General features: G+C 54.8%; 1 protein-coding gene across 1 annotated transcript; it reads right to left on the bottom strand.

Moving 5' to 3' along the window:
* Positions 1 to 1,141: 1,141 nt before the first annotated feature.
* On the bottom strand, positions 1,142 to 19,948 carry NYNRIN (NYN domain and retroviral integrase containing). Its single transcript, XM_006217299.4, has 8 exons — positions 19,463 to 19,948; positions 11,877 to 12,529; positions 10,222 to 11,757; positions 9,211 to 9,341; positions 8,984 to 9,080; positions 7,266 to 7,367; positions 6,955 to 7,056; positions 1,142 to 5,783 (listed from the first exon to the last, which is right to left on the bottom strand). The coding sequence occupies exons 1-8, from the start codon at positions 19,658 to 19,660 to the stop codon at positions 2,930 to 2,932; spliced, it is 5,673 nt and encodes a 1,890-aa protein (XP_006217361.2). The 5' UTR covers positions 19,661 to 19,948; the 3' UTR covers positions 1,142 to 2,929.
* Positions 19,949 to 21,830: the final 1,882 nt, after the last annotated feature.

The raw sequence follows: 21,830 nt of genomic DNA, 5'->3' as shown, positions 1-21,830 counted from the left end.
TTCCAGGGGCAGGAAGAAGAGACATGTTAGCTAGTACATGACTGTCTTCAGCAGTTCGAGCTGCTGTAACAAAAACACCGAAGACTGGGGAGGAGGGTATAGCTCAGTGGTAGAGCATATACTTAGCACACACAAGGTCCTGGGTTCGATCTCCAGTACCTCCATATAAATAAATAAATATCCATTTACCTCCCCCCCACAAAAAATGTTTTTAAATAAAGTAAAAAAAAAACAAACCCAAAACAAACCACTGCAGACTGGGTGGGTGGCTTAGACAACAGAAATTTATATCTCATGGTTCTGGAGGCTGATTCAAGATCAAGGTGCTGGCAAATCAAGGGTCTGGTGAGAGCCCACTTCCTCAGCTGCAAACGGCCGTCTTCTCCTTGTATCAGGTGGTGGAGAGACAGCAAGATCTAGTTTCATTCTCTTCTTAGAAGGACACTAACCTCATCATGGGGGCTCCACTCCCATGACCTTATCTAAACCTAGTTACCTCCCAAAAGCCCACCTCCTAACACCATCCCACAGGGATTAGGGGTTCAGCACATGAATTTGGAGGAAACACAAACGTGCAGTCCATCATGGTGATGAAGACTTACTCCATACCGGGCACCACATTGGCCTCTTTGCACAGATTATTTCATATTCTCCTTGCACCATCCTTAATTTAGGAATTGTTACCCCACATGTGATACATGAAGATATCGAGGCCTCAGGAAAAGGCCACACAGGTAGCAGGCACAGAGTCAGTATTCAAACAGCCCAGCTGGGGCAGCACTGATGCCGCCCTCTTACACCAGTCTTCATCCCTCTGCATTCTCCCTCGCCCACTTCCAAGACATGAACCGGAAAGAGCGCTAGTGTGAAGCCCGCGGCCTGGGCTCTGCACCCACCTGCCATGAACCAGCCGCGGGTGAGGTGGGGGTGGCCTTGAGCTGTATCACTGCCTGGGCGCTGGTCTCCTCATCTGTCAAATAAGAGCCTGGATCAGACAAACTTGAAAAGTTACTATCCAGGCTGTCAAATCTGCAAGTCTGCCTGGGAAACATGCAGCAGCCATGCCCCATGACTGCCTCCCACCCTCCTCATTTCCATAATTGAGTCTAACGCTAAAAAAAAACCAAAACTAGACGCTAGCTCCATTTTGATTCGTTTATTGACAAATCAAATGAAAAAAAAAGTCACATAAAAGGGTATAAGATCATAAATGTGGTTAACAGAGGGGAATAGGTACAGCACCGGGGAGGGAGAATGAGGTTGGACAGACCCTCAGAGGGAAGAGGAAGAGGGGGAGAGGAGGAGGGAAGAGGTATCTGCTAAAAACCCCACAGCTCACCTTTCCACTTCTCAGCTGTCATCCAAGCATGCTTTCCTGGTCAGAATTAACAGCTAGAAATGGTTTAAGGGCAACATCTAAGTAGTTCATCTACAAGATTTGGGAGACGGGGAGTTGGAAAGAAGATGGATGTAGGACTTTGAGAGCCTCTCTGGCTTGAACCCCGTCTATGGTAAACTGAGAGTCAGAGGCTTAATCCTGGTCCCAGCTCAGCCACTAACAATCTGTGTGACTTTGGGCAAGTCACTTCCGGTCTCCAGGCCTCTTTCCTAAAACACGCAGGTCAGACTCAGTGGCAGGTTCTACTCTGGCTCTAGCAATGTCAAGTGTTTTAGCAACCTGAGCTAGGCCGGGAGACTGGCTCAGCTTTGGAGAAATCCAACTACTTAGAGGCCCAGCCAGAGGGACGGGGTGCTGGCCTCCACCTGGAACCCATTCTGTCGGCAGCAGCAGCAGCAATTCGGAGGGGTGAGTGAAGGCGCACACACCTGGGAGAAACGCACTCTTGCAGCCAGTCGTCTTTGCAGAGTGGCTCTAAGAGAGCCCAGGTTTTTCTCAACACGGAAGGCAGGTTCAGGGGACTGGGGCAGGGGCGGGGATCCAGACAAAGCGGTCATACACAATGTCGGGTTCCGGGGGTGCAGGGTACAGCAGCGGTGGGAGGAGGAGAGGGCTGTGGGCTTTGGGGTGGGGTCGGGAGGTAGAGCCACGCCAGCACCTCACCACGGGCCAGACTGCTCATTTCAGTCACCCTCCCCCCGAAACAGAGGCCTGGGCCCCTTGGTCGAGTTGAAGCAGCTCTTCAGATAGAGATGCCACACTTGGCATCGAGATCCTTGACTCCTGGGGGTTGATATCATCGAAGCAGGGGGTGGGAAATATCTCCACTGGGTGGAGTCACATGAGGTAGGCTGACTCCGTCTCCCCCTTGCCCTTCCTGGGCTGACGGGCAGGACGCGCCAACTTGGCTGGCCATCCTGCCACCCCAGCTGCCAGCCGCGAGGCCCAGGTCAGCCAGCCCTTCCTCAACAGCTGGGCAGGCCTAGGCTGGTCTGCAAGACTGGGCGGACTGGGAACAGGCTGCCTCTCCACAGCCTGCATGGATTTGTGTCAGCTGTGACAGCTTCAAGGGCAAAGGGCCCCCAAATGAACAGGTCAGGGGAGGAGCCCACGTTCGAGGTTTCTGTTTGAGAGGGGAATGTGGTTTCGATTCTGAGGTCCAGAGACACACTGTTTCGTGGTTCCCACAGCCAGGAGTCAGATTCGGGAGGAGGGTGGGTGTGTATTTTCATTTCACTTGGGAAGAGACCCTGAACCTGGCCTGCCTCAATAAGGGAACTCTCTACCCAACCAGAGACCCATATCTGACAGCCTTTAGCAGATTCTCCCAAGACCCCATCCTGGGGATGTTTCCATAGGGATGCTGGTCCCCAGTTCAAGGCAATTCAGCAAAGCATTATGAAATAACTTCTCTACAAAAGGCACAATGAAGGCCCCGCAGGGGGCTGTGAGAGCACTGCTGGGAGCAGGGGGAGGCCTAGCAGCGAAAGCCCAGGGCCCTGGGGTGGGGGCTCCCCTCTCTGCTCCAGCTCACTGCTCCAAGACCTTGAAGGACAGGGGGGTGCCGCTCTTGGCAAAAGTCTTCATCAGACTGCTAGGATAGATGCACCCAAGCTTCTCCGGGGTTGGGAAGCCCCAGACTCTGTAGAGGGACAGGCTGAGGCGGTCCCCGATGTAGAAGGGACCCACCCACTTGGCACTGCTGCCATTCCTGGGGAGGGACAGCAGGAGGACCTGGTCGCCCACGTTCCACTCCTTCTCCTGGCTCTCCCGCTTGAAACGCCTGTTCTCGGCCTTTTCGCTCGCCTTCTCAGCTGCCCTCCAGTGGAGGTCCAGCAGCTCCCCCCTCAGCTGCAGCAGGAAGACATCCATCTTGAGCCCTTCGACGTTGGCACTGCTCATCTCCCACCACAGGGGCTCGGTCAGCCTCTCCTCGGCCCCCGTCAGGATCTGGAACGGCGAGGCCTGGCTGGAGGAGGCCCTGAAGGCCAGGTGCAGCAAGGGCAGGGAAGCCGCCCACTTCCTGCCGTGCAGGAAGATGAACTCCTTGAGGGCCCGCTTGAATTCCCAGTAGGCCGCGGAGCTGGTCAGGCAGGGGAACTGGAGGTCCCTACTCAGGGAGGCGACGTGGGCTCCCAGGGCCAGCCCGCAGCTCACCAGGACGTGGCGGGCAAACTGGGGGCCCTGGGCGGCCTCCAGCCTGATGGGAACACCCCACCTGGCGAACACGTGCTGAAGCAGGACCTGGGCCACAGCCGTGTGTGTGTAGGGCTTCAGCGGGAAGGCCTCCACCCACCTGGTGTTGGGGTCAGCCACAATCAGCACGTGCTTGTGGCCCTCCTCGCTGATGGTGACAGGGCCCACCACCTCGATCTGTAGGTTGGACCAGGGGGCGGTGGACCTGAGGGGCCACAGGGACTCAATGACCTTGGACTCACCACCTGTGAGATTGCGGGGGATGCAGAACAAGCAGCTCCTGCAGTAACCCCTCACGTGCTCCTGCATCCCCGGCCACCAGCCCAGCAACCGCAACTTCTTGTAGGTGTCCTCAGGCCTCTGGTGGGCCCCCATGGGGAGGTCGTGCACGGCAAAAATCAGATCCCTCCGGAGCTGCCTCGGGACCACCCAGACCCTGGGCTTCTTGTCTCCCTTGAACATAAGCAGGCCACTCTCCTTGTCAATGCTGAGGGAGTTAGAGGCCGAACTGAAGGGTGAGGAGCTGGACAATTTCTGCCCGGCCTGCAGCTTGGCGATGATATCGGCCAGGGTGCTGTCGCTCAGCTGTAACGCCAGCAAGTTGGGCCTCTTGCCCGTGGTACGGGGAGGCACTACAGGGACCGGCACATCCTTTGGCAAATTCCACCACTGGCCGCTTCCCTGGGCGCCCTGCTTGGCTAGGGTGTCCACCGTCACAGCAAACAGGGAGCCCCGGTAGGAGGTTCGGTAGATAAATGGAAGGGATGAGAGGCCAGAGGTGAGAGCTATGATGTAGGAGAGCAGGCTTGGGTGAGGTAGCGGAGCCCCGTCGGAGGACAGGAAACCCCGAGCCTTCCAGAGGGGCAGGAGCTCCCAGAGGAGGCTGAAGATCCAGTTGCAGTGTGTGAGGAAAACCACAGGCAGGTGGGACTGGCCAAAGCGCTCCAGGCCACAGGCCACGGCTGCCAGGTGGGCATAGGTGGGTGTGTAAGGGGAGCAAGAGAAGGAAAGGGAGACAGGGGGGCTGGTGGGAGACAGGACATACAGACCGAAGCCAGCACACCACTCGTCTTCCCGGTAAAAGCAATAGCCCGACATGTGGATGCAGACAAAAGTGGACAGGTCGGAGAAAGGAGGCAGAACCTGGAAAAAACGAGGCATGGAGGCGGCAGGAGTGAGCAGCCGGTTTTCCCCCAGCAGGCCCTGGAGAAGGGTCAGTTCCAGCGCCCTCTTGCCCTTGTCCTGTACCAAGAGGGACCACCGGATCAGCCACGCTTTGGCCACCCTGCGGCCGTCCCACGCCTCAGGGTCCACAGTGGTCCGGGAGGCATAGGAAAGGTCCAGGACCACTGGGGTGTCTCCAATGCAGCGGGAAAAATGCTTGAGGGCCCAGGCCACAGCGTAGGGGCTGTCTCCCCCTGACTGGGGGCCCTCACTCTCCTCATCAGGGAGGAGGGGTTTCGAGGTATAGGCTATGGGGTGCTTCCTCCCGGAGAGCTCCTGGTACACAGCGGCCGTCAGGGCCACTTGGCTGACTGTCACCTCCAGGCGGAAAGGCAGCTGGGGGTTGGGGGCCGTCAGGCAGAGGGCGGACACCAGGGCTCGTTTGAGGGCCAGGAAGGCCTTCTCATGCTCCCGGTCCCACTGCCAGTCCGGCTTCTGCTTGAGGAGGCTGTGCAGGGGCCCCATGAGGGCTTCGTAGTCGGGGATGACGTCCCGGTGGGAGTCCATGAACCCCACAAAGAAGGAGAGCGCGGTGAAGTTGCTGGGGGTGGTCAGCCGGGCCAGGTGGGCAAGAACCTGCTGGCAGGGAGCCTTCCCATCCCAGGGGATGCCCAGGTGGGGTGAAGCCACCGCTGGCAGGAGATCGATGTCGAGGGCCCCGTCTGGGGGGTCGTGGAGGCTGAGGCACCGGAGTATTTCCTCTGAGAGGGAAGGGCACTCAGCCCTGAACACGGACACCAGCGAAGAGTCCAGGTCGTCCTCCTCCTCAGCCGGCTTCTGCATCTCCTGGACCTCTGTCTGCTCCCCACCCTGCCTCTCCTCCTTCTCCTCCCTGACTTCTTCCACGTTCTGCAGACTCTCTGGGGGCCCAGGGTCAGCGTCATCACTCTGCTCAGAGATGCCAGCCGATCTGGGAGGAAGGGTCTTCCACACCTTCAGGAAGTTGCCAATGTCTGTGTCCAACCTACACCGACACAGCAGGGCAGAGGGGCCTGATGGAGGAGGTGGAGGACAGGCCGCCCCAAGAGATCATCCAGGGGGGAAACCACATCTGTGGAAGCCCCACAGAGCCTCACCCCATTGCTAAGTGTCCCTGAGGCCAGGCCCAGGGCCAGCCTCCAACATGGCATAGTTTCAGATGGGCCCTGCCTACAGATACTTCCTCTACCTCCAGCATGTGCCAGGCCTCAATGTTCGAGAGTCATCTGTGCTTGGAAGGCTCAACCAGTCAAAACCTCATTGACCAAGTGACATTTCCAATCGCTAATTTGATAAGCATTAAATGACTGGTATTTCCAACCCAACCCCAGGGCAAGTGAGGGGGAGGTCGAGAGAGAAGGAGGCCTGACAAGCGGCTTGAGAGGGCACAGCACACAAAACTGAACCGCATCACTCTTCTTCAACTTGGGGAACTGAGACTGGGCGACCTGGCCCAGGAAGCAGTGCCCTGCCCTGCAGGTCCTGACCAGTCCCCTGCTGGGCCCCGGGAACTGGGAGGGGGGCAGGTAGGTGGCTTGGAGGGGGCGGAGGCAGAGGATCTGAGTTACCGCAAGCCAGTCCTGCCAGCACCAGTACAGTGACCTTGGGAAAGGACTTGAGTCTCAGATTCCTCATGTGTAAAATGAGGACAGTGGTCACGGCTGTCTAACTCCAGTAGTGAGGATCAAAGGGGAAAAGTTCTAACTAGGTAGATACTCCAGACACGGCCCCCATTGCACACAGTGAAACAGGGATGAGGCTGTTCACACGGCGCTGGTACCGACGGCATAACATGGAAACTGTTGAATGGCGCTGCCCAAGAGGCCCCATAAACCTGTCGGGTACTCATGGGATGGATTACCACGCGGACGTCAAAGCGAGCCACGCGAATTAACACGGCCTACGTCTGGGGAAAGCAATAAAACGGCAGTTGTGGAAGGACACATATCATATGAAAGCATGTGTGCGAGACTGTGAAACTGTAAAAGCACACTGTAGGTGGTTTGTGGATGCACAGATGGGGGTGGAAGTATAAAGACCTGAAAGAATCAAATTACTCTGCTCATTATTAAGCACCAGCCAAAAGCTGGCACCAAGGGAACATTTCTGGTCAATCCCAGGAGGGGCTGGGAGGCAGGGGAGGCCTGGCCCATTACCTGTTTGGCTTTTTCAGAAACTCGTCCAGGGTGGGACCATCACGGCCCAGGGGGTCATCTGGCACCATGAAGAGATTTCCCGCAAAGGTGAAGGGCAGCAGGCTGGACCAGGGATGGAGAAGGAAAGGTCACAGACGAACCCTTGATCCACTGACATTCCACTGCCACCTGGTGTTTCCACGGGAGCTGAGACCCACATCTCCTCCCTGAGCATGGCTCTGAGAGGCCTCTCCCTGCCCAACACCCTCCTGCCAGGAGCTGCCTGACATCTGAGGGTAAGAAACAATCCAGTCCCCTGGGAGCTGCCTCACCGATCTTTGACCATCAGTTTCTTGGAATTATTCATCAGGACATGGAGCTGCTCATTGGTGACGATGATGCCATCTGTCTCTTCCGCCAGCTTTACCATGAACCTGCAGGGAGAGGCGGAATTGCTAACCACTCAGCACTCAGTCCCTTGCCTCCCCAGTCCTCTGAGAAAATGAACTTGCAGCTTCCCGCTGAGGCGTGTTGCACAAAAACACTGCCCTTGGTAGTCAGGGAGCCAGGGTTCAGGAGCCCATCCTCATCTACTCAGCCATCTGGGATCACCATGAGCCCCTGGGAGGGTGAAGTGGGATGCACACCTCCCCCAACTGTATGTGCAGACACAGACTCCCTATTTTATACATACGCATTCACATACACATGCTCAGACACGCACACGGAAACCCATGCACTCCACATCCACACATGCATTTGTACCACTTCAGTTTTCACATCTGTAAGACAGACATAAAACACCTACCTCATACTGCTGTGAGGATCAAACTGAATGAGACAATACACTTAAGTGTCTAGCTCAGTGCCTGCCACACAGTGCACACACACTATGCCATGATTATTTTTCACCAATGCTCAACATTCACGTGCATGCCAAGACATATATACATACATGTGAGTGTATCTATACACATATAGAAACACATACCTGAGCAAACAAATCCATTTTTCCAAGGATCACTTCTCCTCGAAAGAGGGCTGTGACCAGGAAAGAAAGCAAAGGCCACCTACTTCTAGGCATTCCCTGCAGATCGCCATTCCGGCGGCCCCAAGCATGCAATTCCATAAGTGCCCAGCAGAGGGCGCTTCTGCAGAAAAGCCATCATCCCTCAAACCCAGGCTGGAATTAAGAGGTACTTTAAAAACTTACTCAGGGAACTAGCTCTGAAGGAAAGATGCATGAGCCACCCTGCCCAGCCCTTCTAGGTCTGAAGGCTAAGTGGGTGCCAGGTCTAGGGAAAAATGGGGAGGAACAGAATTTCTCCCTGCCTGGCATGCAAAGTGTCTAAGTGAAGCCAACACCTGTGCCTGCCAGGCATCGACTCCAGCCCCGGGCCAGTGACCTTGGCAGGGCCTCCCCCACCCCAACAGAGGTCCCTTCTGCACAGTGGCCCTGCAGCCATGTTGTGGAGTGGGTGCTTAGGACTGACAAGTAGGGAGACTTTCAGGCTTTAGCTGGTAGATGGAGCCAGTCTGGCTCCATTTTCAGAGCCCACCCAGGGCTCCAGCCACATACAGCCACACACATACCTCCTCCCAGGGCCAGGGCTGTGGGGAAGGAAAAGACTGTGGCAGTTCCTTGAGACATGAGCTTCAACCCAGACTGGCACCCAAATCAGCTGCTTGGAAAAGCAGCTCACTTGAGGCACCAGGAGTCACCTGGGCTGGTCCCAACCAAAGAAAGCACTGAGTCTCCGCCCATAGTTCATGCAGGAAGAAAGCCTGTTAACTAAGAGAAATGGGGCTGCAGGGTCTCAAATTCAGGAGTGCCACTTGGGCTTAGATAGAGCCAAGCTTGGAGCCCTCTCCACTCTGCGTCCCTCCCTCTGCCTACAGAGGGCCCATGGGCCACGCCCCCCTCTCTAACAGGACCCCTCTGACCTGTTGCCTCCATCTCCCCAGAGCAAGTGAGGCAAGACTCCACCCGACACACCAGCCCAGTCCAAGCCCCGGAGCACCACGAGAGGAGGCCTGCGGACCGGCACACCTGTAATCGTAGGTGGTTATCTTCTTGCCGTTCTCAAGCTGGGAGGGGGTGATTGAAAGCATCTTGAGGGAGTGAAGCTTCGTCAGAAAGTGGCTCTCTGGAGGTCAAAGGCAGAAGACAGCAGGTCAGAGGAAGGGCTAAGCGGACATGCCATGGTGGGGACAGACAGGCAGGGAAAATCAAAGCATGATGACCCTGGCGGGGCTGGGGGGCTGTGGACAGCTCACCTCTCACCCTCCGGTTCTTCTTCAGCTGCCAGGTGGGTACAAACACAGTGACCTCTCGGTGTCCCCGGTTCCAGAAATACTGCACTGCCATGGCGATGCCTCGGCAAGAGAAGAAGTGCTGGAGGCCATGTCTGGGGGTGCGGGGTGTAGTGCGTGAGCAGCTTTCTGCCTGAGGAATGGCCCTGCCTCACCGCCTCTCCGTCAGAGCCAGCCCGGGGCAGCACAGCCAGCAATGCCAGGGCTCCAGCATCAGCACTACAGGCACCTCCAATATCCTCTCCCTTCCCTCCATCATCAAACAGCGAGCACCCCCTGGGTCCACTCAAGTGTTGTGTGTTTGTGGGGGCCTCCAGGGCAAAAGGAAGAAGGCAGAGTTCAGTTTAGGGCTGGAAGCAAACAAGCATTCACTGAGCACCGACTGTGTGCTGGGAGTGTGCTCAGCACAGAGAACTACAATACTGCGTGGGCAAATGAAGCGGTCTTGCATGTATTTATGCTAACATAATTGCGGGGCAGGGAGGGTGATCGCTAAGGGTCGGCATGGTCAGGGAAAGCTCCACAGAAGAGATCTGTGCCAGGCCTTAAGGTTTGGGCTAAATATCTGACAGCTGGCCTGGGGTTGACAGACCCCTTGCTAGCTGAGGCAGGCTGCAGTTGGGAAAACCGTGGGCCTGGGCAGTGGGCAGATCTGAACCCAAAGGCCAGCTGGGTCCCTTCCTGGCTCTGGGATCTTAAGCAAGATTTGTCACCTCTCTGAGCCTGTTTCTGCTTCTCTCAAGGAGGGAGAACAGAAATCTACGTTTGAGGGAGGCTGTGATGATTCCATGAACACCACTGTCATGCAGTAGCCTCTCAACATGCACCACTGCCCTCCCATCTTTCCCCCATTTGAACCCCATGTCACCCATACACAGAGGTCAAGAAAGGATACCGACACTCTACCCTCCCCACCAGGGGCGCCCTGCCCCAGTCCCCCCATCCCCAGCCCACCGCAGGCTCGCGGCTACTCACACCATGGCCACGCTGCTGCCGTCGATGACCACTCGTCGCAACCCCTGGTTGCCGGGCTCCCCAGACAAGTTCAGCTCAAAGGGTGTGTTCAGGGCCTCGTGGTACCTCTGGAAGCTGGTCACTGTGCTGTTCGCCTGTGGGTGGCGAGGCGACTGCCTCGGGGCCCCCTCCCAAGCCCCCAGGAGCCCCTCCGCCTGAGGTTGGTGCTTACTACTTGGAGATAAGGTGCCGCTGGCCTGGGGCCCCTGCCTTCCGGCCTCCCCTTGGCCCTTCGGGAAGGAAGCACTGCTCCTTGATGAAGGCTGACCCTCACTCAGGAGTTTGGCTGCATCCAAGGTTGACACCTTCTGAGCTGCAGGTGTTTTTGGAGCTCTGGAGCTTTTGGGAGCTGCAGGGGCTTTGGGATCTGCAGATCCTGTTTTAACTGCAGGCCCAGTCTGGGCTCTGGGTGTTTGGGGACCTGCAGGTGATGTTTTTGCCACAGGCCTTTTCTGAGCTGTGGGAGTTTTTGGAGCTGCAGGCATCATTTGAGCTGCTGGTGCCGGTTCACCCACAGCTGCCTTTTGCACTAGGGGCACCGCTTCAGCTGCTGGCTTGGTCGCAGCTGAAGGCACTTTGAGCGCTGCAGGTTCTTCATGGCCTGCCGGCATCATCTGAGTTGCAGGCACTTTAGGGGTTGCAGGCAGCACTGGGTTTGTGGGTGGGGTTTGAGCTGTGGGCATTGCTGCAGCCATGGGCACTTTGAGAGTTTCAGGCACTGTTTGAGGGTCAGGTACTGACTGAGCTGTAAGCCCCTCTTGAGCCGTGGGCCTCCCCTGAGAGGTAGGCACCCTTTGCCCTGTGGGCAGCACTGGAAAGGGCTGCTCTTCTGGCCCCTTACAATCCCACTGCATACTTCCTTGTTCCCCCGGCCCACTTCCAGCTTGGAGTTGGGGTGTAGAGGTCAAAGGTGGCCCTATTTGTGGAAGTCTTGGGCTAGTCTTGTCTTTTACCCCTGAGCCTCCTGAGACCACCAATAAACTCACGACTTTTTTAGGGGTCTCCGGCCTCGGGCAATTCTGGAGGGCCACCTCTCCTCCCAGCCCCTCGTCTGGCCTACAGTCTGCGCTTTCCACACTGGGCAAAGGAACCAGCTCCTTCTGCTTCCATTCCAGATTTAAGGGCAAAGGATTCTGCCCTGGCAGCTTGAACTGAATGGGGCCCAGCGGCCTCTGCCAGAAGGGGAAACTGAAGCACGCCTGGGACAGGAGCCAGGCCAGGTGGAGAGACTGCAGTTCATTGATCCTCCAGAAGGTTGCAGCAATAGCCCCCGGCCACAAGGGCCCAAAGGCTGGCCCCGGGGTCCAGGCCTTCCAGGGCGAGCACACACCCAGTGTGGACACCGGAGGCTGGAAGGGGAGCTTGTCTTCCCCCCTCCGGACCTGCCTCTGCTGCGACAAGGCTTGCGTGTGGTCCGCAGGGTCCTGGCCGCTGCTGGCTTGCACTGGCCCTTCCTCGCGAGCGCTGTCTGTACCACCTTGGTTGTTGGAACTGACCCTGGAGGAAGCCCGAGTTTGTCAGAAAGGTGGGAAGGCCAGTTAGGTCCTAAACTATTTCCTTGGGGTTGGGGAGCAGAAGTAGGGGCAGAAAAGCCAAACTGATTCTCCAGAACTTACCGTACCAGCTGGTTTGCTGTCTCCGGCTGGGTGTTCTGGCCTGGGATGCCTGATATCAGGGCCCCCGTGGCTCCCAGGCTGGTTAATCTCTTTGAATTGTCTGGGCTTCCCATCTCCAGAAAGGGCCCAGGACCATCTCCCACGGACACCATGGCTGGGCCTTCCTTCTGCTGCTGGGTTGGGCAGATCAGGAGCTCGGGGTCAGAGCGGGAGTTGGAGGAGCCGATGCGGCCAAGCCACTGGATGATGTCCTCCTTGCCCGCAGCGTCCCGCACAAGGCTCAGCAGCAGTTCCTGCACCGCTGGGGGCAGCTGCAGCAGGTCCCCTGCGTACTGGTCACCACGGATCCAGACCAGGGCCCCAAAGGCCCGGGTCACCTCGGCCTCCCAGATGCCCCGGGGAGTGAGCAGAGGGGCAGGGCCCCAGCGCAGCCGCCCCACCAGCTCCTCCAGCCAGTTCTGGGTCATGATGAAAGACTCGGTCAGCCCGCCCACCATCAGGGAGCCCGGGGGCCCGGGCACCAGGTAGGCCAGGGTGCTCCAGCACAGACAGTCGAGGAAGAGGCCCTGGGCCCCGAGGAAGGCGCAGTGCAGGGCCGCCGGGTAGCGGACCTCCTTCCACAGCTCCGGGCTGCACAGGCCCTTCAAATATTCCTGAAGCCAGTGGAGAGAGCACAAAGGAAGTCAGCCGTTAGGGACCTGCCTCTCCTCACTATGCACGTGCCCTCCCCCTGCCCACCAAGAGCCAGATGACTCCCCATGGCCAGCCCCTCTTCTCCCCAGTCCTGCCTCCTCACACACTCACTTCTTTCCAGGGAGCTCTGACAGATTGGAGGAGGCCCAAGAGGAGGGGGAGCACCCAGGCTTGGAATCAAGGGCCCTGGCTCTAGTTGCAACTTGACCTCAATAGGTTAGGATTATTATGGGAAACAGATCATCTTCTCAGGGCCTCAGTCTACCCATCTGTAAAGTGACCAATTAAACAAGATCCTCCTGAGGTCCATTCCTAGCCTGGCATTCTAGAATTGTGAAACAGCTAGAGAGACGGGGATTGCACATTCGCCAGGAACTTATGGGACCTGGGGCAAGTTACTTACCCTTCCTGTGCCTTCATTTCCTCACCTGTAAAATGGGGTTAATACTTCCCACCTCATGAAGCTACAACAAAGCTTCCGTAAGTTAATACAAAGGAATTGCTTAGCCTAGTGCCTGGCATAGCTTGTTCCCATTTCACAGGCTCAGAAAGGCTATATCACTGACCCAAGGACACACAGCTAGAGTGACTGGGCCAGGACCACAACCCACATCTGTCTGACTCTGAAACCAGAGCTCTTTCCACCTCCTTGGGCTGACTACACATGACCACGGGGAAATCCTGTGGGATTCTGGTTAATCTCCCTCCAGAAGGTCTCTGGCACAACCTGTACCTGTAACCATGGTAACTCCATTGCCCAAAGGGGACAGAGGAGGAGATAAGTTGCTGGGCCAGTGTCCAGGGGAACCCCGCAGATATGCACAATGGCTGAACCAGAAGGAAGGCCTCTGGCTGTCTGGGGAGACCAGATCCTCATGTTTAAAAGGCTCACAGACTCAGTCTTTAACAGTTGCTGGGATGGGAGAGGTTGGGTTCCTCCACTATATGGCTGAGTTCTTCCAACATGACCCCATAAGCTCCAAGGAACCATGAGCCCTCCCTCTTATTCAGCCAGCCTTTGGCAACTGCATTCACCCTCATGTCCCTCCACATCCCCGCATCGATGACAGTCATCACTCTTCCCAATTTCCCTTGATAGTTCCATTATGGAACAAATGCTCCATTTCAGATCTCCAACAGTCATCCTGAAGACCACTCTGGCCCCTCTGCTCTGTGCCCAGACCATCCTTCCCTGCTCAGGCCTAAGCTTACCTCTTCTACCAGGCCCAGGCCACGGACCTCCAACGCTTTCCCCAAAGGGCCTAAAATACACTTAGGCACTTAGGCCCACATCTAACCCCTTTTTAGTCAGTCCAAAATCAGCTCAAAACCTGATGGACATCCCACGCCAACCTGCCTACCGAGAAACCCAGCTGGTACCCACCACCTGGCAAGGGTGACTCTGACCAGGTGGAATAACTCTCACAGACCTGAATAAACTCCCCCACCCCATGCACCCCACATTCTAACTACGTGAAAACAATATGTGGCAACGAAGAGATGTGCTGGGGAAGATTGTGGGTGATTTCTTTCTCTTTGTACCAAAAGCTTAAAATATTTATTGGTCCGTTAACTGGTCGATATTTTTAAGGGAAAAGATCCATTAGAACTGAGATAATTTTCAAAATAATAAATCTGGACAAATGTCTATTGAATACTTACTATGTGTCAGGGTCTGTCAGGCTCTTTACATACATTATCTCATTGATTCTGCTCTCAGCCCTATGAGGAAATTACTATCATCCCCCTTTAGACGAGCAAGAAAGGGCACGTGTCCGAAGGCACACAGATAGTGGGCTGGGACACTCGGCGCTCTGACTCCAGAGTCCGAGGTCTTAACCATGATGCTTGTCTATCCCTTAAAGCAAAAAACAGATAAGGAAACAACAGGCATTTACATCCAGAAAATACCTGGAACAATTTTCCTGTTTAAAGCCCACCCAGAGCTTTTTCTCCAAGAGAAGAAAAAGTCAAGAAGAGGCAGGAACAAAATAAGCATAGAATAATGTGGTCTATTTGTAAAAATATACCGCCCCATGTCTCAAGAGAAGTTTGTCAACTTGTGAGTTAAATTAAAACAATACCACCGAACAGTTTACTGCTGCTCTGTACTTGATCAGGTGCTCTACGATTTAACACCTGACTTAGGATTCTCCTTTCTCATAAGTCAGTTACCATTCGTTGCCTGCTTTCCAGAACCACCCCAAATTAAACTGCACAATACTCAAAGGCTCAAAAATAAAATGGCAGTACCAAGAAAACTCTTGAATTGGGAGTGAAGGAGAACATTTAAAAAAAAAAAAGTGGTCTGAGATAGAGTTGTTCAAGGTGCAGTTAGATCTGGAAGCCCTCAACACAAAGGCTGCGCAAGTACCTCTCCATCCACTGGAGTTTGTTCTGTAGAAAGCAACAGACAAGGTGCTAGGGTCAGAGATTGATCAGCGTGCTGGAGGGTGTGGGTACCGTACAAAACCACGGAGGAAGGGAGGAAGGCCAATAGCGATGTCTACGTGGACGCTGAGTGCAGAGAAACTCATTCTTCCCATTCAGAGATTCGGCAATAGTAACTGACGATGGATGAAGACAGACACACACAAAGGGGTCTCACTGGGAAACCCTCAGAACAGTGGGGGAAACTATAAACTTCCAGAGAGAAAAAAAACTTCATATTCAAAAGACCAGGGACCAGAATAGCTTCAGAGATCTCAAAAGCAAAAAGTCAATGGAGAAATGCCTTCACACTTCTGAAGGAAAATAACTTTCCACTTATAATTTGATATCAGCCCAACTATTAATCAAGTGACCTTCTGATATGCAATGTAGATAGGCTGAGGTGCGATTCCAAGATTTTACTGCCTGTAAATCCTTTCTCAGGAAGCTACTGGAGAGCATTTTCCAGCAAATCGAGAAAGGAAACCAAGAAAGGAGACCCAACATAGAAAAAAGCAAAGACAACCTCCAGGGTGATTATGGAGAGAAATCTCAAACGCTATTCACCTATACATCCATTCAACAAATCATTACTGAGCATCTACTATGTGCCAAGCACTGTTCTAGGACAATAACTGTCAGCAGGCACGGAGGATGACTAGTTCAGATTGGACAGCAGGACTCAAGAAACAAGCATGTTGACCGCAGTTATCACCATGCTCTTTAGCACAGCACCATCTCTTCAATCTGATGATGCTACTGGTGGATGTGCTCCACCAGCTCACAGAAGAGAAAGGCATGGCATCCAGGAAATGAGGCATTTAACAAAGAAGAAAAGGCAAAAGGGTGACAAGAATGACAGTCAACAGGAGTCTCAGGATGACAGCTGTGCAGACCTGACCAGACAGAAGGATGTCCCCAAGAAAAAATTTGGAACTGACAGTCCACTTTGAAGCTACTGAAAGTTATAAGAATTAGCAATAGGTACAAAGGAAAACAAGTAAACTGGAAGGGAGTTAAGGGGTTCTTTACCTCAAGGAAACTGAAAAGTAAGAAAACCTAACCACAGTACACTTCAATGCTTAGGTGTGAATGATATTTGCATGGGCATAATGTTGCAAGTACTAAATATAGATTTAACACAAAATGAAACATAACTATATTGGGAAGAAAAGGCAGATGGCAATAAAAGGTGTTAAATCCTCATCTATAATGATGGGAAGTAAAAAGATATCTAAAATTGATTAATCAAAAGATACAGCATCTATATTTTTTTTAGGGATATGGAGATGGGAAAATACCAGAGCAGATATTTCCTATGAGGAAGAGCACTGAAGGGGGAGCTGGCAGGGACGAGGCAGGGAATCACTGTGTTCTACTGTGAGCTTTTTAAAAATTATTGGACTTTTAAATTATGTATTACTTTGATAGAAGAAGAATTAAGTTTGAAATAAAGGAGAAGGATTAAATGCCCACAACACAATTAAGTAAGCTAGTAAGTGTTTAATCATCAACCATTGGAGTGGGGGCAGGGTCAGGGGGTGGAGAGCACTTGCCAATTTCTGTGATGTAAATACTCCCACTATGGCTGATTTCAGATGACCAAAGGGACTCCACTGGCTGGCAAACTTCCTGAAGTTTCAACAATGGGACAGCAGAAGCTAGCTCCAGCACACCCCTGGCCACTTCTAGCTTACTGCTGGTACTGCTCAGTCAGTCAGGCAGGGACAGATCAACTTCCACCTGACAGCCAAACCCGAAGTCAGCGAACCACACCCTGTCCCACAGCTCCCCGAACCCAGTCTCTGGCTCCCCATCACCTCCCTCCATCGTCTCCAAAAAGGCGAGAAGCAGATGTGTCACCTATCCTCTCTGCTCCCAACCCTTCCTTGCATCATTGCCAAGGAGGACAGAAGGGCTGAGCAGGGCCTGTCCTTGGGTGACTCTGATCATTAGTAAAACCCTCCTTTCCACTGGCTGATTTCGTGCTCAGGGAGGCCAGGCCTCCCCAGTGTTTGTTTTTGCTGCCTAGGAATGTGATTTCCAGCAATGTCTTCATTAAAAAAAAAAAATTCCACTACAAGGAAACTACTTAAAGGCACTCTTGGGTTCTACAGAGATTCTCCTGGAAAACCAGTGCATGTATTGTAGAAATACATGCCAGCTCTTCTCCAGGGAAGCCTGTATCCTTCTTGACCCTTCTTCCCCTCACAAACCAAGCCACCCCCATCCTCCCCTTCCCCATCCTGCAACCTTCCATCTCACTGAGCCATCTCTGCCACTTAGCCTGCGTAGAGAAGGCCATTGTCAAAGTGCATGATTCTGTGTCCCTATAGCTGGGACTTGGGGTCAGCCACAGCACCTCCACACGGAAACCATGAGACACCCTTAGACGTGGGAAATTTTCCTGTATCAGATCACTGGACCTTAGAGAGAGCATTTAATCCAAGCCTCTTACTTTACAAACAAAGAGACAGAGACTCAGAGAGGGAAAAGGACTCATTCAAAGTCACACAGCTGGTTCACAAAAGTAATAACTGACACCTCTACACTATAGCTCTCCATATTTGCAAAATTACATAAGCATGCATTATTTTAAATGACTCTCACAACTCCTCCATGGAGTGGGTATTATTAAATTGTTTTATAGATGAGGAAATAGGCTCAAGAGAAGGTAACTGATTTGACCCAGACCAGCCAGTCAGAAGGCAGCAAACCTCAATCTCAAACTCTCTCCACCATACGCCTCTGTCCCAGCAGTAACTTGGTGACAGCAAATTGAGCCCAGATCTCCTAACTCCTGGAGCAAAACCTTATCCTTACCCACCTTCCCTGCCCTCCTGCTCCAAACCTCCAACCATCTCTTCTGTTCATTCTGTGCAGTAAGGGAGGGAGTTACCCAGACCCTCTTTCATTGTTTCCACCTTAAACAGTGGCTTTCTCCAGGGGAAAATAAAGGGGAATGAGGTATGGGATGGAGGGAATGGAGAAAGTCACTGGTTACATTAGCAGGACCTGGGGTGTGAGGGAGAGTCGGGAGCCCTGAGGCAGTAGTGGGAGCAGGAATAGACAAGCCTGGAGAAGCTGACTGAGGATTTAAGCAGGGGACACCTTAAAAAGCCAGTCCCAAAAAGGGTGAGCAGCTGTATTTCAAATGAACAAGAAGATTAAGAACCCAAAACAACCCAAAGACTCCTCTCATTAACCCACCGTATCCCAGCTGGGGGTGGGGTGGGAGGAAAGTCTTCATCTCAGGGGCTCCTGCACATCTGTTCCCCAGGCAGGCACCCCTCCCCTCCCCCAGCACCTCTGTCAGAACTGGAAAAACTGCTGACAAAGCTGCTCAACCCAGGGGCTGAGGGAGGAACTTTCCAGCCTGACTGCCCACTGGCCAGCATGTTCTGGGCCTCCCCCACCCATGGCCTTGGCCAATTAGGATATTGAGATAGACCCAGCTGGGGAAGGATGTGTGTTGGGGGAGCGGGTGGTCTGGGGCTGAAGGGGGCTGTAGCATTCCTACCAGGAAAAGATAAGATAAGGAAATCTGGGGGAAGAGGGAGACCTTGGCCATGATTGGGGGTCAGAGGGAACCTGAGAGGCCCAAGTGGAGGAGAAGCTTGTGGGAGAAGCCAGGGAAAATGCAAGAGAGGCACACTGTGACCCAGCCTGTCCAGCGTCCAGCTCCACACAGCAGGCCCTTTCATCTGAAAGCCCACAGCTCTCCTCCCAGATTCCCACCCATCCCCAAGGGCTGCTGCTCTCCAGAGCCGCTGCACCCCTACCTCTGAGCTCCTGCAGGAGGTTTCCTAGGGCATCAAGAGGGTGTGGCAGGAAGCCCAGAGCCCTGGGTTCTGGTCCCAGCCCCTGCCACCACCCTCCCACCGGCCACCTACCTGGCCACAGGGAGGCCCCTTACCCTCTCCAGTCCCCAGTACCTCATCTGTAAAATGCCAGCGTTGCTCTAGAAGCATCTCTAAGGGCCCTTCCAGTCCCAGCACTCTGAGAGGCTCCAGCAGCCCAGGATTTAAGGAGACTTAAAAGGAGACAGAAAGATCTGGGCCTTCCAGAGTCTTGGTAGAGAACAAAGAAGTGTGTTGCACAGGCTACAGAAATGCAGGACCTTCAATTGCTCCCCAGATGGAGGAGAAGGCTGTGGAGACGGGGCCCTGGCCAGGGAAGGTTCAGGAAGGGGGGAGGGGGAGACACTGGACGCCAAGCCTCTCTCAGCGCACTTGAGGGACAGAAGTGACACGCAAGAGAGGGGTGGGGCAGGAAAGAAAGAAGGAACCAGAGGGAAGGACCCAAGGCTGCAGATCTGGAAAGGCGGGAGGATGGCCCAGTACCTGCCCGCCATACTGACAAATCCAGGTCGGGGGACCTCTGGGGACCCCTGTCTCCCCGGGGGGACAGAGGAGCGGGAGAGGGGTCTGGCTGGAAGGGATAGGTGGGGAGAAGCTGTTTACCTTGGCTTTGCCCGTGTTCTCCCTGGGCCCCTCGAGCTGCAGCCAGAAGTAGGGGGTGTCCGGGCGGCTCTGGAAGGCGTTCAGCTTGACCCTGAAGATGCGCTGCACTTGCAGCCGCTGCCGCTGCACCCGGGGCTTCGACTTGGTCTGCACCATGAACCATTCCTGCGCCGGAGGGTCGCCCCCGGACAGGAGCATGGCTGCCCTGCCGGCCCCGGGAACGAGGGAGCCGACAGTGTCACTGGGGTCCCCGGGTCCGAGGCGCCTGGGCCACGCCCCCTCCTCCCGGCGGCGCGCCCCCGCCTCCGCCTGGGTCCTCCCGGCGCGCGGACCCACCCGCCGCGGCTCGGGCGCCCGCCTTCCTGAGCTCCGTCCCTTTCGGCGGCGGCTCCCGCGACAATCTCTTCCTGCCAGGGGCTGCAGCCGGGGGTGGGACCGGTCGGGCTCCCGCCGCCCTTCCCTCCGCCCCCAGCCTTCCCCCTCCACCACTCCGCCAGCCCCTCCAGGATGAACTCTGGCGGCGGCTGCTGGGTAGCTTAAAGGGGCGCGGGAGGCGGGGGGAGGCGGCGGGGCAGGGAAGGGGCGGGGGGGAGGCTGCTGGAAACCTCTGCCTTCCACCCAAGGTTTGGGCCCAGAGCCAGAATCCCGGGGTCAAAGTTAATTTCCTTCCACCGTCCCCTTTCCCCAGTGGGAGGAAGAGGAAGGGGGAGGAGGGGCACTCGGGTGGGGGAGAGGGAGCTCGGTTTCGGGGACCGGCCCTTTCTCTCCATTCCTCCTGCCCACCCTGCCGCCTCCCAAGCCTCCCTGGAGAATCGAGACCTGCGATCCTCCTTCCCTCGGAGGAAAGGGTTAAGGGAGAGCGGGGTGGAGAGGCTGGGAGGCTGGGGCCTGAGGAAACTCCGGGCTGGAGACCGAGCAGGAAGGAGTAACAGCACCGCCTCCCCATCCCCAACCCCCAACCCCCACCCCCGAGTCTGGGGAGAGCCCGGGGCTGGCAGGCAGCCCAGACCCTCCTGAAGCCCCCAGAGCTGGAAGGGCGGGGAGAGCGCCCTGGTTTTCAAGAGTTTTCAGACTTGTGTTGTTTATGAAAGCCCTTTTTAGCAAGTTTGAACTAGGCCAGGAGGGGAGGCTTTAGGACGGCAGGGAGGGTCTGGTTAGTGACAACCTCCCAGGGTTCCGTCAACCCTTGACCCACAGCCAGCTGGCGGCTTGGCATCAGTGCACAGGGACCAGCCCAGGATGGGGGGCCTCCTCCAACACCCCGCCCTGGAGGCACCCCCAGCACAAAGAACACCTTCTGCAGCCCTGTGACCTGAACAGAATCTGGCTCTGTGGAGAACAGAGTCTGTATCCTGGGCCTCAGTGACCTTTATTTTCCAAAGCCAATCCCAGAGCCACAGTCTGACAGGCACAAGAGTACTATGGGGACAAAGGGCAGCGGACTTTAAATTAGGCCTGTCTGGAATGTCAGGGCTGGGGGCCGTGGTAGGTTTGTGTGCGGGTGCAGGCAAAGAGCCAGGAGCACCTCACTGCAAGAAAGGGGCCCAGTGGAGGAGGAGTGCGCTCACTTGAATCCTAGTCTGCTCTGGACTCAGCCCCTCCCATGTCACCCCACCTCCACTCCTGCCCCTTCTCCCTAGGCTGGAACCAAAAGGTAAAGATGCTCTGTCACCTCAGGCTCCAAGGCCTTCCTCCCTGCCCTGTCCCCTTGCTGCCCCTCCACAGTGCCTTGAAGCAGAAGACCCTCCGTGTGAGCTTCCATCTCTCTCCACCCTTCCCACCTCTATCTGCTCAGAAGCAGCTCCTACCTTATTGTGCTTCCATTTCTCCTCTGAAGCAGATGAGAGCCTTGTACCCCTGCTCCCCACTCCTTCCTTGAATAAATATGTATTTCTTGTTGCCCTCTTCCAACTGACTATGGACTCCAAACATGGAGAGATCTTAAGGGAAAACTCTCAGGTTTAATCCTGTATTCAAAGAAGCCTTGTGGAGGGTGAGAAGAGGTAAAGCTTAGGAGTCAGGTACTTGATAAAAGAGTAAAATAGGATAATTTATTTAAACTCTTGTGCCTCCATTTCCTAAGCTTATAAAAAAAAACGAGGATAATGATACCTGTAACACAAATTGCAAATCAGACCACATGGGTACCACACCTGGCACAGAACAGACACCCAGTACATTTTCATTTCCCCTTCCTTGATCATCTTGTCTCTTCTTCTCCACCTCAGACCTGGCCAGAGATCTCCTTCCCATCCTTTTACATCTGACTGCCACCAGCCCAGCTCCTAGATCAGGCTGTCCTTACCCATCCTGCTAACATATGCCCCAACTCCTGCCTCTCCCCCTGGATGGAGCAGATTTAGTTAGA

This window comes from Vicugna pacos, chromosome 6 (genome assembly GCF_048564905.1).
Source record: "Vicugna pacos chromosome 6, VicPac4, whole genome shotgun sequence".
Classification (NCBI taxonomy): Eukaryota; Metazoa; Chordata; class Mammalia; order Artiodactyla; family Camelidae; genus Vicugna; species Vicugna pacos.
The sequence above is the reverse complement of the archived record's forward strand: the minus strand, read 5'-3'. Positions and strand labels throughout refer to the sequence as shown.